The 17,605-nt window shown below is 41.4% G+C and overlaps 1 protein-coding gene across 1 annotated transcript in view; it reads left to right on the top strand.

The window, feature by feature from the left end:
* EDEM3 (ER degradation enhancing alpha-mannosidase like protein 3) overlaps positions 1-12,201 on the top strand; it is a 53,413-nt gene extending 41,212 nt beyond the window's left edge. Inside the window, exons 17-20 of the mRNA XM_054037148.1 lie at positions 1,191-1,385; positions 2,487-2,652; positions 3,980-4,165; positions 8,364-12,201. Of these exons, the coding sequence (XP_053893123.1) occupies positions 1,191-1,385; positions 2,487-2,652; positions 3,980-4,165; positions 8,364-8,770 (954 nt within the window). The 3' untranslated portion in view covers positions 8,771-12,201. The remainder of the gene's footprint in view (positions 1-1,190; positions 1,386-2,486; positions 2,653-3,979; positions 4,166-8,363) is intronic.
* The last annotated feature ends 5,404 nt before the right edge of the window (positions 12,202-17,605 follow it).

Here is a 17,605-nt window from a genome sequence, read left to right as displayed (position 1 = left end):
TACATTAAGGTGGATGGTTTCAAATACATTTTGAAATACTTTGCACTTGCTGTATCATGGATTTAGAGTTTATAATCTTATACTTGGCTTTGTCAAAATTCACACAAGCCCCTAGTTTGGAGCATAAACATTATTTTCAGGATTAGAGAGAGAAACCAGAATCCTATCAAAATAATTACCCACTTTTGTAAAGTGAAAAATGTTAAAGGGCACATGAAAGGTGCTGTACAAATACATAAGTATTGTAATTAGCAGTATGATTAAACCCTAATGTTGATCTTCAGTGTCATCCAGAAATTTCTAATTGGTGGTGTTTCTAGTATGATTATTTGACCAACTGTGCAACACATAAATAATTCTAACTTATTTTTACCTTTCACATTTTTCTGTTTATTTGATAAAGCATTAACAGTTTAACTCTCTGCAAACCATATTTTGTTTGAAGACTGCTTTAATAGTTGGATTTACCACAAATTCCAGTTCAGCAAAATAACACATTCATGTATTTTACACAGTAGTCAAAAGACACTAGTTATTTATCTTATACAAAAAGTCAGTCAACTTGACCACATATAAGTCTATCTATTACATTAGTATTTTTCTTTAGTTTAAATTTTAAAGAACACGTGTCAGTTATCTTATTGTAAACATAATTCTGTGTTACTGATAAAGAAAAATTAGATTTTTTTTAAAAGAATTTTTGGTTTTAATTGTCTGCTGTTTAACTTTGGCATTTCTCAGACTGGACAATGAGAATTTGTTTAGATTTGGCTTCAGGTTTTCTGCTGCAATACCTGGAAATAACCCTTTCCCTGCTATGTCTATTAGTTTAAAAACAACTATTTCCACTGCAATTTAAAAATAATCAAACTTGTATAAACTGGAGATTTGGAAAAAATGAAATTTGTGACAAATTTGATAGATGTTTAAAGTATAATTGTTAACAAAGAATTACATATAAAACAGCTGTTGGAAAGGTCATGGGCCTCTGGGAGCTAGACTTTAGAATGTAGTGCTCTCAATTACTTTTTGCTTCTCAACCTGGTTGATTGGAGGCAATACTGACTGATTCTGGAAGAAGCCAGCTCTTTTTCCAGGAGGTTGGCTTGGAGGAATTCACCAGCGACAGTAAAATTTTGGTTCTGCAAAATATTTAAGAAGCCACTTACCCTAATATCTTTACTCCTTAGGCAGCAAGTTCACTTGATGCTGAAGATGGTTTGCGATTCATGCAGGAAATGATTGAACTGTCCAGTCAGCAACAAAAAGAGCAGCAACTACCCCCACGTGCTGTTCAAATTGTTTCCCACCCATTCTTTGGCAGGGTAGTATTGACAGCTGGGCCAGCACAATTTGGAATGGACCTATCCAAACACAACGTAGGGGTGTGTATAATGTGAAAATCTTAAGAACATATGATTTGCTCTTGAATTTTATTTATTTGTGCTTTTTCTCTGTTGCATTGGTCTTAATTTTCTAGTATTGCATTTATTTCAAAATACTCAACTAGCTCTTACATTTATAATAGGCATTTAAATACTTAGAAACTAGGGTGACCAGATGAGGGGAAGAAAATATCGGGACACATGGGGGGGGGGGGGAAGAGGAGCGGGAGGGGGGTGCTCGCTGGCAGAGCAAAAAACAAAAAACCACAGTGCTGCTGGCGGATATTGGGACAAAATGCGTCCCGACACCGAAATATCGGGATGTCTGGTCACCCTATTAGAAACACACAATCTAAAATTCTTTCTTCTGACTCAGACACTCTAGAGTTCAGTCTTTTTCTCCTTTGGCACCAGTCGTGATTCAGACTCCACACACAGGTGCTCCAGTTGTTTTCTGAATGCTATATGTGGAATATCCCTCTTGCATCCTAGAGGGAGGGGCCAATGTAAGGGAAGAGAGCTTGTCAAGCTGCTAGGATTCAGCATGGCTGCCGCTCATTTGTGAATTTACAACATTTTAAAAGTTTAATGAGGATTAGGCTCTCCTTAGCCCATCAGAACTCCAGAGAAAATGTCTTTCTAGATAAAGACAAAATGGGGAGAAATTACTTGTCCCCTTTGAAGTCAATGGCAAAACTCCCACTAACTTTAAGGGTGGCAGGATTTCAGCCCACAGAGTATATACTCTAGGTTTAAAACAAAGTTCTAAGGATATCTGTGCTCTCACATGGTTTGTGGTGATATAATCTTAACCATAAATTATTCTGTATTTTGTTGACTGTACTTAAAGGCTATTATAAGATGTTAGTACAAACATAAAATGTTACAGATGTTGGCCCATGTGAAAACCAAATCAGTCCAAAAATTGTTGATTAGACAACTTTTTTGAGAATCTGCCATAATAAAGACTCTAGGATAAAGGTCCTATAGTATGCTGGGAAACACCAGGTGACTTTTTGGGATGACTGGAAAAATTATAAAAGGTAGGAAACATTTACAGGCTTTACTCCAGTATTTTAAATCATTACATCTCTCAAACAGACAAGAGGATTTGTTGCAACCAGTAAACCTTACAATGGATGCTCGGAGATCACTAATCCTGAAGCAGTGAAGGAGAAAATTGCTTTGATGCAGAGAGGCCAGTGCATGTTTGCTGAAAAGGCACGAAACATCCAAAAAGCTGGAGCAATAGGGGGCATTGTTATTGGTAAATAAAACTATCCTTATTGTTTTGTACAAATTTAACCTGTTTTTTCTCCCAAGATTATTTAGATTATATATAAGCATATTTTCAGGGCTGGCAGGCATCTGTGAGCAGTTGGTACAGAAATCCTGTTATTGGAACAATTGAGGTGTGTATACTTAATATCCTGCTTGCACACAAGAATGGAGCCAGACAGAAACCTACTAGTGGAGAAATTCAGTGAGGGGGTTTGTTCTGACAAATCGGAAGTTACAAATTAACTTTTGTTTGCAGCTGAATGTTGTGAAATGAAAGAGAATGGTGGTTCTATCGTGGGGTGGGCAAACTTTTTGGCCTGAGAGCTGCATCAAGTTTTAGAAATTGTATGGAGGGCCGGTTTGGGGGGGGGGATGCGTGGCCCACCTCCTATCCACCCCTCGGACTCCTGGCCCATCCAAACCCCCCTGTCCCCTAACTACCCCCAGAATCCCTGCGCCACCCCATCCAACCCTTCCTCACCTTCGTGACTGTACCCCTGTTCCCCCCCCCCGAACTCCCGTGGCACTGCAGCTGTGCAGCACAGACCACTGGGTCAGGCCAGGCTGTGCAGCTGCGTTGCCCCCAGGAGCTCGCAGCCCTGCTGCCCAGAGCATTGCTGAGGCTGCAGGGGAGGGGCCAGGGGTGAGCATCCCGAGCCAGGAGGGTCCTGCAGGCCGTAGTTTGCCTACCTCTGTTCTATCATCTTCATTCCCTCGCCTATGCTTTCCCAGCTAAGTTAGTAGTTCTAGAGAAGAATATACCATTTACATTCCTTATTAAAAGTTGAGTAACTATTCTTTCAGTATTGAAAAATAGATAACTGCTTAGTAGCAATCCTGAAAAGCTGTACATTGAGACCTTTTACATTCAGGAATGTATCTGCTCATGAAATAGCTTTTTCCTTCTAGGTCCAGCACTATTCTTGACTTTCCACAGCCAGGCAGGCATCCACCAGCCATTGAGCCTTTTGGGGCAAATTGAAAATACAAAATTAAAACTGCTGGAGATGCCAAAGAATATTCCCTCCCACCTGCAAATTCTCATCACCATCTTAGGCAAGCAAATAGAATTGAAATACATTCCACCTTTCAACTTAACTTGCTTCTGTCCACTCAGAAACCTCTTGTTTGCTGTCTCCACCAGGAAATAAGGTTAGAAAATTGTAAATCTGGGGAATTCTAATTCAACTGTAGCACATTCTCTGAAATTCCCACACCAGCTCTTCAAGCTACCTTTATCCAGTGAAATGGGAGAGCATCAATCTGAACTATATACAGAATGGAAAAGCTTACTCTGACTTTCTATTGGCTAGATGACAATGAGGGAAGCAGCAGCGACACTGCTCCTCTATTCCAAATGGCTGGTGATGGAAAGAATACAGATGATATCAAAATCCCCATGCTCTTCCTGTTCAACAAAGAAGGAAATATTATACTTGATGCAATCAGAGAATATGAATCTGTAGAAGTGCTTCTCTCTGATAAAGCAAAAGACAGAGGTAAGGGCAAAGCCATGTGTGTCTTATTATTACTTATCTTTATCTGTTGGCATAATGTGAAATATAAAAACAAACAATGGTTCTTATTTTCTACCTGAAAAAATAAGTGAATTGGGATTGAGGTGAAAATTCTGTCTGACCTCCATAATTCTAGTTTGTTGAATTAGTTTCATTCAAACTAACAATCTCTTAGAATTTCCCAATACAAGTCCAACTTGAAACACTTTAAACAAAGTCCCAAATAGAAAAAGTGAACATTATAATTTTGGTGTAACAAATTTGACTAGTAGTGCTACAGTATGTGTGGGTTGTTTTTTTGGTTTTTTGGTTTTTTATTTTTAAACCCTTAAACCCTTTTTTTCTTGGAAGAGATTTTCATATTCTGCTTTGATATCAAGGCAGGAATAGGCTGTGTGTTTCAGGATCCTGACTTGTAGATGCTTCTCAGTTCCAAGTGATTTTCTTCATAGAATACCAGGGTTGGAAGGGACCTCAGGAGGTCATCTAGTCCAACCCCCTGCTCAAAGCAGGACCAATCCCCAGACATATTTTTGTTCCAGATCCCCCTCAAGGATTGAACTCGCAACCCTGGGTTTAGCAGGCCAATGCTCAAACCACTGAGTTATCCCTCCCCCCCTTCATATCTATAAAGATAGACCTGATTTTTCTCACTGCAAAGACCAGGCAAAAGTGGTTCTCATTGAGCATTTAATTTCAGACAGGGAATCAACACAAAAAATGAGGAGGTCAGTTAAACAGAAATTAAAAGGTACAGCACCAAAAGTAAAATCCCTGCAAGCTGCATGGAAACCTTTTAAAGACACCATAATAAAGGCTCAACTTAAATGTATACCCCAAATTAAAAAACATAGAGAACCAAAAAAGAGCCACCATAGCTAAACAATGAAGAAGTAAAAGAAGACGTGAGAGGCAAAAAGGCATCCTTTTAAAAAGTGGAAGTTAAATCCTAGTGAGGAAAATAGAATGACCACATTAGAGGTGGTTTTGGAACAAATTGTTAAACTAAACAGTAATAAGTTACCAAGACCAGATAGTATTCACCCAAGAGTTCTGAAGGAACTCAAATGTGAAATGGCAGGACTACTAACTGTAGTCTGTAAATCAGCTTCTGTACTGAATGACTGGACATGTGACACCAATTTTTAAAAAGGGCTCCAGAGGTGACCAATTTAACATATTCATAAAGTGATCTGGAAAAAAGGGTAAATAGTGAGGTGTTTACCCCATTTGCAGATACAAAACTACTTAAGATAGTTAAGTCCCAGTCAGACTGCGAAGAGCTACAAAAGGATCTCTCAAAACTGGATGACTGAGCAACAAAATGGCAGATGAAATTCAATGTTCATAAATGCAAAATAATGCACATTGAAATACATAATCCCACCTATACATATAAAATAATGGGATCTAAATTAGCTCTTACCACTCAAGAAAGAGATCTTGGATTCACTGTGGATAGTTCTCTGAAAACATCCACTCAATGTGCAGTGGCAATCAAAAAAGCAAACAGAATGTTGGGAACCATTAAGAAAGGGATAGATAAGACAGAAAACAAATTGCCTCTATGTAAATCCATAGTATGCCCACATCTTAAATACTGTGTTCAGATGTGGTCACCCCATCTCAAAAAAGATGAATTAGAAAAGGGCAACAAAAATGATTGGGGTGTGGAACAGCTTCCATATGAGGAGAGAATAATAAGATGGACTTTTCAGCTGGGAAAAGAGACAACTAAGGGGGGGAATATGATAAAGGTCTATAAAATCATGACTGGTGTGGAGAAAGTAAATAAGGAAGTGTTATTTACTCCTCAGAACACAAGAACTAGAGGTCACCAAATGAAATTAAAAGGCAGCAGGTTTAAAACAAACGCAAGAAAGAATTTTTTCACACAATGCACAGTCAATCTGTGGAACTCCTTGCCAGAGGATGTTGTGAAGGCCAAGGCTATAACAGGGTTCAAAAGAGAACTAGATAAGTTCATGGAGGATAGGTCCATCAATGGCTTTTAGTCAGAACGGTAGGGATGATGTCCCTAGCCTCTGTTTGCCGGAAACTGGGAATGGGCGACAGGGGATGGATCACTTGATGATTACCTGTTCTGTTCATTCCCTCTGGGGCAGCTGGCATTGGCCATTGACAGGAGACAGGACTAGATGGACCTTTGGTGTGACCCAGTATGGCTGCTGTTAAGAGATTAAAGTTGTCAGTACCAGTAATTTTACATGATATTAATTATCCTGCTTGTGTGGTTCTATCCATTCCATCAGTGTAGATAGTGGATATATTTTCAGTGAAAATGCTAGGAGATTCTTTCTAGACTCTCTTTTAGCAAACTTCCCCCAGATAGGTTTCAGAGTAGCAGCCGTGTTAGTCTGTATCCGCAAAAAGAAGAACAGGAGTACTTGTGGCACCTTAGAGACTAACAAATTTATTAGAGCATAAGCTTTCGTGGACTACAGCCCACTTCTTCGGATGCATGTAGAATGGAACATATATTGAGGAGATATATATACACACATACAGAGAGCATAAACAGGTGGGAGTTGTCTTACCAACTCTGAGAGGCCAATTAATTAAGAGAAAACTTTTGAAGTGATAATCAAGCTAGTCCAGTACAGACAGTTAAGAAGTGTGAGAATACTTACAAGGGGAGATACAAACATTGAATCTAATGGCTCAGCCATTCCCAGTCCTTATTCAAACCGGAGTTGATTGTGTCTAGTTTGCATATCAAGCCCCTGATGGTATGGCTGATGTAATTAGGTCCTATGATGATGTCACACCACACGATCCATTGTCTACAGCCAAGCTCTAAGATATTACCGCATTTGCTCCAATCCCTCCCTGTACTGGGCTAGCTTGATTATCACTTCAAAAGTTTTTTTTCTCTTAATTAATTGGCCTCTCAGAGTTGGTAAGACAACTCCCACCTGTTTATGCTCTCTGTATGTGTGTATATATATCTCCTCAATATATGTTCCATTCTATATGCATCCGAAGAAGTGGGCTGTAGTCCACGAAAGCTTATGCTCTAATAAATTTGTTAGTCTCTAAGGTGCCACAAGTACTCCTGTTCTTTTTCCCCCAGATAGAATTTAAATTCTGGTAATACTGCTTTTTCAAACAGGCTATTTGGGGAGCATCATATGAACTTTAACTTCTCTAGTAAACTAACATTAGCACATTCATTTTCCCCCATTGTATTTCCAAAGCTGAAACCCAAGTTACAGCACTTCTGGATTCCTCACATGGAATCTTGATGTCCACCTATTTATACCAGCGGGTGAGCTGTTCAAAGTAGTTTTTTGCTATTAAATCCTTTCTGGGGCAACTGCAGTATAAATAAAACCAACCTTTCGCTTCCACCAAACACAAGAGGATATTATGTGTTATGGATTTTTAATGCATATGTGCTTTTTCCCCTCCTTGTGCTACCATTGGAATTTCAGCAACAATATTTAAAGGTAAAATGATTCCAAACTACATTATTGATAGCAGTAAGTATCTTATATTAATAATCAAGTTGTATACAGTTGGACTACCTAGAATTCTTGAAAACAGTTTCCTTTATTTAGCAGTGTCAGTTTTCTTTAGTTTTGAACATTTACGTAATTGAACCAGAAGAACCTTCTAACATTAACAAAATGGGGAGCCAAGGTAGGGTGCAGTTTTATGTACTAGTATGTCTGAATTTAAATTTAAAAGAATAGATCATAGCTTTGCGAGTTTATCAAATGAAGACCTTGTGGCTGTACCCACTACCTTCCATGGATCTTTGGGCTGCACTAAACTCCAGTCTCCTAATTCAAGAGCTATGGTGGGCTGGAGTGTACACTCATGATTACGAAGCGGACAGCAGTGACATAAGAGCATTGGTAGCTAAGCATGAAGAACCACTACAGATGCTAGTACCCTGAATTGACTAAACTTATGAGCAAATGATAAATTAACTTCATAATTAAAGAACAGTATTTGCAAAAGGCTTAATATACACCGCTCAAAAAGGACTAAGATTCTCCATACTAATAAAAATCTGAACCTTCATGAGGTCTGGAATAAGATCAAGGGAGACAATTGAAAATAAAATGTAAGTGTTCATTTTCCAGTGTATTTCAGTTGCCGTTTGAAAGTACTTACAAAATTCTTTTTTTTTTCTTTTTTTTTTTAAATAAAGATCTGGAAATGGAAAACCTGGACCAGAGGTCCTTTGAAAATGATTCACATAAGCAGAGACCAGAAGAGACTTCAGCATCTCAGGACCTCAGCTTGGCCAGTCAAGAGCCTGAGGGAGAAGGAAGTTCTGATGTTACTCATCTTGATTCATTATCCCCTGTTGATGCAGACAGTGATAGCATTTCCATTTCAAACCAGGAGTCCTGTATCACAGAAATCCATGAGGCTAATGTTCAAGAGACAGAAAGTACAGAATTAGATAACCAGCCTCAGGAACAATCTCAGACTGAGACAGATTCCAGCTCCAATGTTAATTGGGATAATAAAGTCCAGCCTATGGAATCCATATTAGCAGATTGGAATGAAGATATAGAAGCATTTGAAATGATGGAAAAGGATGAACTATGACTTCTAATAACTTATTTGTGGATAAACAAAATGGTGAATTTGTTGGGTAAAAGTAAGGCCCTAATATCTAAGAATTAGAAATTGTTCAGTATTGTGATGAGCAACCAGGTTTCGCCTGGATAATATAATAGAAACCCAGCACATGTTATAATTTATATAGTTTTAATTTTTCCTGTTTTGAAATGGGAATGTGCAATTGAACTGTTTGTATGGCTCTGTTGCATGGTGCTGTAATACAGGAGGTTTCATTCAGGGAATTAATCAGATTTCTGCATTCCAGGCATCCGGAGAGCAGATTGCCTTGGCCTCTGGAAAGGTAGAAGTTGAATATAATGGGATTAATGCACCACTTGTTGGCTGGTTATGGCACTTGAAGGCAATAGTCAGAGGCTATTCTAATTGAAGGTGCAGTTTCACTGATAAAGGCCTTTATGGAGAGAAATAGGTGAAATTGTGAGACATTTCCAGCTGTAATGTCTTTAAGACACAGCTAGAAACAGCTCAATTTGTCCTGACATTTATATCCTAATAAGATAGCAGTGTTGCTTATCACTCCTTCCATCTGTTGTTTTGAAGAATGACCAAGATGACTTGGATTTTTCCTCTTCTGCTCTTATTTCAACTAGAGAGGCTGCATAAACCAAAGGTAACATGTTCTACTAGGAAGCTCTTTTAGGAAAATTAAGAAAGCTTTGCTAATTAGAGGACTAGTACATAAAGGTTCACAGTGATTATGAAGATTGTTACTTGAATTAAGGTAAATTGGGCAAAACACATTTTAATACAATTTTTCCTTTTTGGCCTTCCATGCTTAAAGTTATCAAGCTTAAAACTACCTTAAGACACACAATTTAGCATTATTATTGTTCTCTGATAATAGATGAGAATTTCAATGACAATTTCTGTTTTCTCTACAAGAAATATCTGTCAACACTTGGGCAAGAAGGCTAGTATCAATAGTGAAGCACAACTGTTTACCTTTAGCTGTTGGGTCCATAATGCAAAATTTAGTGGTGTGAAGTCAAAGAATAATTGATATGATACTTCTGTTTTTTGTTGTTGTTGTTTTTTAAATACAAGTAAGCATGGTTCCTAATTGATCATGTTTTCGGACGCATCCGCCAATTAAACCACAAATCTGATTAAGAAAACAAGAAGCAGTTAGCTTAACTGTGTCCAAATTAAAACTGCCAAAATTCTAGTTTAAGTTGATCTATAGACACGGGTTTTAGTTAATTATGGCTCAATTCAGTATTTAATCTGTTTTTTCCTTTTCAGAGAGAGACTTAACACTGCCTATATCATGCACCAGACTAAAACTGAAAGTTTTTATATTTATATATAATCTTTATACTGGCAGACAGATGTATCCCTGTCTGAAGTGCACCTTTCATTTTACTGGTGAGATTAAAATGTGCCGAATATGCAAATGTCAATCAGTTCAGCCATACTGTATTGTACTTATGTATATTCATATATGGTTTCAAGTCCCAGACAAATGTTGTATACATGTCATCTAACAGTGACACTTGCTCTCAAGAGTATCAAAATGCACAAGTACCTTTGAGAGCATGTTTAGTCAATCATAATACTATACAGAAATTGAATGACAATTTAACTGAATAGAGGTGTAGTTAACTTTGAGATAGTGAAGCAGTAGGGAACTAGTGAATAAGTGTCCTTTTAAAACTTAGTTTTAATTTCTTTGCACAAATAACTATGGAGGTTTGGGCTTAATGTGTTGGTACAGTGCTGAAGCTTAATACTTTGTCATTTTAGACTGAGGGATTGATTTTAAAGGATGGGATTATGCCTCAAAATCTTTGAAGTGTCCTTTGTAACTTGGGTGCCCAGCTCATGCAATTGAGGCATGCCTGGTATGGCCACAGAATCCATTGACTTCAGTGCGTGTTTTTCTGGGTAAAAAGTGATGTGGCTGCAAGTGGCCAATAGCCCCATAGGGTGGTGTAGTTCAGAAATCCTAACTCTAAAAAGGAGTTAAATATTTCCAAACGTCAGAATGTAGTGCCACTAATAAAAGCTGCACAGGTTCTGTGTTTATATTCTCTAGTCGCTCCATTTAGGTATTTTTAAGGATTGTAGGTAAAGTGGTTCTCTGGTCATTACATTAGCAAAAGGTTTGTCAAATTAAATTTTAATATGACAGCTCAAGTTTTCAGTTCCTTCCTGCAGAAAGTGATTTAGTTTTTAACTCTAAAATTTGTCTTTAGAAACATTATTAGACGTTGATGCTCTAATTCTCCCTGTCACCACAAGGTAATCTTTTATGACTGACTAACCTTACATTAAGTGTAAACACCGGCACGACAGTTCTGACACAGGCACATTCCATCCTTTGAAGTGAGGGATTGTTAAGAGAATCCCTTGATATCATTTTTGAAGCATCTCGAGAGTGGTGGTCTACCTCAGATAAATGTTGTCCCCTTTTTTGAGATAGTCACTTAAAAAGGTGAAGTTAAATTATGACCGCCATAGATCCATGGTTTACAGAACTGAATCAGGTAAAGTTGACCTTTTGGGAAAGAAAAGGATAAATTAGGGGACAATTTTATTCAGGTTTTTTCACTGTGTCTTTCCTAATAAAGATGGAAATAGACTTTTAGTTTTAACCTCTTCGTATCACTCTAAAAATACAATAAAATTTTCTGTAACATGTTAATGCCATTTTAAAAAGCAAAAGGAATATGTGATTGAACAGAAGATAATTTTGGAGAGGGGAGTAGGGCGTACTTTGCAAATTTTTAAAAACTTTAATTGTGTTTAGAGAATATTGTTCTTGCATCACTGTAAGTCAATATCGTGTATGATTGTGCTATTTGGTTAACTAGAACACTGAAGAGTTTAGGATTCTGATTTAGAACTAGTACATCTTATTCCCTCATGTAATTCAAAGAACCAATTTAATATCTCCTTTGATGTTAAAGAGATATTCTCTATTTACACTTATTGTTTCATAATGAAGTTTTAAAATAAGATGAGCATTGTTTCTCCTCCTCCTCCCACCATGGTTTTAGCTGAAGGCTTATCTTTAGTCAGTGAAACAGTGTGTGTCGAGATAGTAAATGTTAACAGGACACCTTATGCAAAGGCTTCAGTCAGAACATAGAAAAAACATTCTGTGAATGAAATATTGTATGTTCAGATTTTATAGGATTTTTTACCAGCCCGATTTACATCCGTATATTTTCTTATGATGTAACTTATGAAATATCTAATAACAGGTGCTGTAATACTACTGTTGGGTTTTACTGTCTGGTGATAAGCGTATACAATATTTCTAAGAGCAACTGTGTACTGTGATGTAAAAGTCTGGGCTAAAATGTATATAATCCTTGTATATAATTGTGTACTGGATTATAATTGCTGATTGTAAAGATTTAATAAAATATGTAAATATTCTGGTCAAACTACTTTGAGAATTGCCTGCATGATCCACATCTTCCCCTTCTGGAAAGCTTCATCCCTTACAGTATCAAAGGATATAGGAGGAATCCTGGCCCATCACTCATCTCCTTCCGGCAGCCAAAGAATCTAATCACAACTTCCTCTAACTGTTTAGTACCACTGAGCTGTACATCTTCTAGTTTAAATAACTGCTTTAGTCTCAGTTGAGAGGGACTAACACTCAGTATCAGTGTGGCTAATAAGCTAACATATTGCACATGGTACCCTTCTATGGTGGACACACACATAGGGAGCTTCGCTTGTGCCAGGGAGATGCTCGGCAAAGGGCCTTGTGCTTTGTTGGCATGAGCAGGGACTCACCCCACCTCCCAAACTCAGGTCTCCTGCAAGGCTCTACAAAGGATAAATGGCTCAAATCAGGCTAGATCTGAAGCTATGTAGGTAATTAAAACATTGGAACAACACGTGGTGGGGTCTCCATTGCATGAAGACTTTCAATCAAGATTGGATGTCTTTCTAGAAAGTAAGCTTTAGGTCAACCACAATGGGCTTGATGTAGGAAATACAGGCCCTAGACTTTTACCTAGTATTATACAGACAGTAAGATCAATAGTCCATTCTGGCTGTTAACTGTGGTAATAGTCCCTGCACTTCTTTCTGAAGACTGAATCCTCAAGAGAGTAGGAATCTATTCCTCCCCCTCACAGGATGCAGTGACCTCAGCTACTATCTCCCCTCTTAACTAGCCCTGAAAGATTTTTAAATCCTTAACCCGCCTATCTACAGCATTATGCTTGAAACTGACAGCTGTTGAGAGAAAACTCAGGGTATGTCTACATTATGAGAGTCAAGTATCAGAGGGGTAGCCGTGTTAGTCTGAATCTGTAAAAAGCAACAGAGGGTCCTGTGGCACCTTTGAGACTAACAGAAGTACTGGGAGCATAAGCTTTCGTGGGTAAGAACCTCACTTCTTCAGATGCAAGACTTGCATCTGAAGAAGTGAGGTTCTTACCCACGAAAGCTTATGCTCCCAGTACTTCTGTTAGTCTCAAAGGTGCCACAGGACCCTCTGTTGCTTTTTACATTATGAGAATAGTTCAATTTTACTTAAAGCGAATTTGTGGAACCGATATTAAAGTTGAACATGTGTATCCACACTAAGGACAGTAATTCGATTTTGTGAGTCCACACCAACAGGGCAAGCGTCGACATTGGAAGCGGTGCACTGTGGGTAGCTATCCCACAGTTCCTAGTCCCCGCTGCCCATTGGAATTCTGGGTCGAGCCCCCAATGCCTGCTGGGGCAAAAAATGTGTCGAGGGTGGTTTGGAATAATTAGTCATTCAACCCTCCCTCTGTGAAAGTGCCGGCGGGCAATCAATTTGCGCACTTTTCTGGTGATTGACAGCGCGGACGCCACAGCACCACGAGCATGGAGCCTGCTGCGATCATCGCTGCAGTTATGGCTGTTGTCAACACCTCCCGCCTTATCCACCTTTTTCAGAGGCAGATGCTGAGAAATCGGGCGAGGAGGCTACGGCAGCACGTTGAGGACATTAAGTCTGAGGGGTTCAGACCTCTCACAAAGCACGGGACCCCATGCCGTGGAGTTCATGGTGGCAATGGGTCATGTTGATGCTGTGGAATGGCGATTCTGGGCCCAGGAAACAAGCACGGACTGGTGGGATTGCATAGTGCTGCAGGTCTGGGATGAATCACAGTGGCTGTGAAACTTTCGGATGCGTAAGGGAACTTTCCTGGAACTTTGAGTTGCTGTCCCCTGCCCTGAAGCGCAAGGACACCTGGATGCGAGCAGCCCTGACTGTCCAGAAGCAAGTGGCCATAACCCTCTGGAAGTTTGCAATGCCAGACAGCTACCGGTCAGTCATGAATCAATTTGGCGTGGGCAAATCTACCATGGGGGTTGCTGTGATACAAGTAGCCAACGCAGTTGTTGAGCTACTGCTCTCAAAGGTAGTGACCCTGGGAAATGTGCAGGTGATCATAGATGGCTGTGCTGCAATGGGATTCCCAAACTGCGGTGGGGCTATAGATGGAACTCACCTCCCTATCCTGGCACCGGACCACCAGGCCAGCCAGTACATTAACCGAAAGGGCTACTTTTCAATGGTGCTGCAAGCACTGGTGGACCATAGGGGACGTTTTACCAACAGCAACATCGGATGGCTGGGCAAGGTTCATGACGCTCGTGTTTTCAGGAACGCTGGTCTGTTTAGATGGCTCTAGGAAGGTATTTACTTTCCGGACCACAAAATAACTGTTGGGGATGTGGAGATGCCTATAGTGATCCTTGGTGACCCAGCCTACCCACTAATGCCATGGCTCATGAAGCCCTATACAGGCGCCCTGGACAGTGAAAAAGAACTCAACTACTGGCTGAGCAAGTGCAGAATGGTGGTGGAGTGTGCTTTTGGATGTCTGAAGGAGAGCTGGAGAAGCTTACTGACTCGCTCTGATCTCAGCGAAACCAATATCCCCATTGGTATTGCAGCTTGCTGTGTGCTCTACAATCTCTGAGAGCAAGGGGGAGACCTTTATGGCAGGGTGGGAGGTTGAGGCAAATCGCGTGGCTGCTGCTTACGCCCAACCAGACACCCGTGCGATTAGAAGAGCCCAGCGGGACGCGCTGTGCAGCCGGGAAGATTTGAAAGCTAGGTTCCTGAGTGACCAGGGTAAACTCTGACTAGTATGTTTTTTTAAACAGAAGCTGAACCTGCCCCCCATTTCTTTACCCAGTTAATGTTGACTATCCTCTCCAGTTACCAACCCCCTTCCCCACCTTTTATTTAAAAATAAAATAAATGAAACTTTGTTATTAACACAGTTTTCTTTAGTAAGGATTTCGCAGTAAAGGGTTGAAACTGGGACGCAGACTGGGGGGGGAGGGGGAGCGGGTGTAGTGATGGAAAGGACGCTTCTAAACTTGAGGAATAACAGGCTCCTGCTCCTAGAGCGGTCCGCAGTGGTGGACTAGTTGTTTCAACAGAGCCTACCACCCCTCCTTTTTGGGACGCTGTGGGGGAGCAGTTACAGATCCCCTGCTGCGTGGCTCTGTCATCCAGGCTAAGGACCGCTCCATAGAATCTATAACCGCTTCCCCCCACCCTGCCACACAGAACATGAAAACAACCTCCCAGAGTGACCGGTGTGCCTAGTGACTGCAATGTGTGTGTGACCTTCTGCTGAACCTGCCCATGTCTGTACGCTGGTAAAGGTGACTGTCCTCTCCAATTACCAACCCCCTTCAAACACACTGTCCGCTAAAAGAACATGACAGAAACAGTAATTAACAGAAACATTTTTTATTAAGAACTGCACAGTTAGGGGATGAAACTGGGACGGGGGCTGGGGTGAGGTGCACTTGGAGGGAAAGAAAGGACGTATCAAATCTTTGGAAATGAGAGCCTTCTGCTATTTGAGCAGGCTGCAGGGGTGGAGTGACTGTTTCACAGCCCCTGCTGCCCCTCCTTCTTGGGACTTTGTGGTGGGGGAGGGCAGTTAGAGATTGGAGGCAGGAGGACAGAGCCCCGCTGCATTCTATCTTGCAGAACATCTACAAGGCGCCGGAGCATGTCCGTTTGCTCCCTCATTAATCCAAGCAGCATTTGAGTCGCCTGCTGGTCTTCCTGCCGCCACCTGTCCTCCCATTTGCTGTGTGATCACTGGTATTGCAACATGCTCTCCCTCCACTGAGTCTGCTGTGCCACCTCAGCTTGGGAACATCTCCTCCTGTGTCCTTTTCTTTCGCCACCTGATCTGCGCCAGCCTCAGGGAGGAGGATGCCGGAGTAGCTCGGGAGACACTCTCAGCTGTGGGATGGGAAAAAGGGATTGAATTCCTCAAAATGATACATTTTTGCAAACAATGAATATAGTCTCTCTCTGTGAACAAGATCTTGCACTCAGTACAAGGTCATTTTCTGTCTTCACATTGAGTGCCTGGGGTCTTGCTGTACAGATCACACAAGCAGGGCCGGACAACGGAATTCTGCTAGCAGGCGGCCATGGTAAGTTATAGACTTTTGGCTGTTTAAAGCTTAATTTACAGCAGTGCCCTCCTTTCACGTTCCAAGCAATGCACTCTGCCCCTGTCCCACCCCTGTCATGGCTGTCCCCAGGAAAGATACCTGCCTGCTGCCGGCGAACTGCTCAGCAGGAACGGTTTGCCTCCCCACCCCCACCACGTGGCTGGGCTCGGGAAAGATCCCTGCACACTGCCGGCGATCCAGGCAGCATGAACTCTGCCCCTGTCCCACCCCCGTCGCAGCTGTCCCCGGGAAAGATCCCTGCACGCTGCCAGCGAACCGCTCAGCATGAACAGTTCGCTTCCCCACCCCCTCCGTGTGGATGTAAACTGCAGGTTACAGTTATTTAAAGGAACAGGCAATCAGTCCCCATACTAAAATTCCCCTAATTCAAAGCAGGTCACCATGAGTGATATCACTCTGATGAGGATTACAGAGACAGAGAAAGACCGCATGCTGCATGAATGCCAGCAAACACCAGGGCCGTATACCGCCATGCTTTGCCAGGCAATGATACCGGAGTACCTGCTGCTAGCCTGGCACGGAAAAGGAGGAGGCAATAAGGCCGCTCTCCCCAGGAACCTGATGCAAAGGCTTTCACATTACCTCCAGGAGAGCTTTGTGGAGATGTCCCTGGAGGATTTCTACTCTATCCCCAGACATGTTAACAGACTTTTCCAGTAGCTGCACTGGCAAGGACTAAAAAGTTAAGCGCCTAGGGAAAACTAATCATTAAAAACCCATGGCTAACATTCCATGCCTATTCTATTCAAAATAAATGTTTAAAACACTTACCTACTGATGTTTCTCCTGATTCACGGTCCGGGTTACCGCCTTGGGAGGGTTGGTAGGGGATCTCCATGAGGGTGATGAAGAGATCCTGGCTGTCGGGGAAATCAGCGTTGAAAGCGCTGTCGATTGCCTCGTCCTCCTCATCTTCCCCGTCCGCAAACAGCTCCGAGGAAGCGGCTGTCGACAATACCCCATCGTCAGAGTCCACGGACAGTGGTGGGGTAGTGGTAGCGGCCACACCTAGAATGGAATGCAGTGCCTTGTAGAAACGGCATGTCTAGGGCTGGGATCCGGAGCGTCCGTTTGACTCTTTGGTCTTCTGTTACGCTTGTCTCAGCTCCCTGATTTTCACACGGCACTGCGTTGCATCCCGGCTGTATCCTCTCTCCGTCATGGCTTTTGAGATCTTCTCGTAGATCTTCGCATTCTGTCTTTTCGATCGCAGCTCCGAAAGCACGGATTCATCGCCTCACACAGCGATCAGATCCAAGACTTCCCGATCAGTCCATGCTGGGGCCCTCTTTCTATTCTGCAATTGCATGGTCACCTCTGCTGGAGAGCTCTGCATCGTTG

This window comes from Malaclemys terrapin, chromosome 8, assembly GCF_027887155.1.
Source record: "Malaclemys terrapin pileata isolate rMalTer1 chromosome 8, rMalTer1.hap1, whole genome shotgun sequence".
Lineage (NCBI taxonomy): Eukaryota > Metazoa > Chordata > Testudines > Emydidae > Malaclemys > Malaclemys terrapin.
This window is presented reverse-complemented; position numbering and strand designations above follow the sequence as displayed.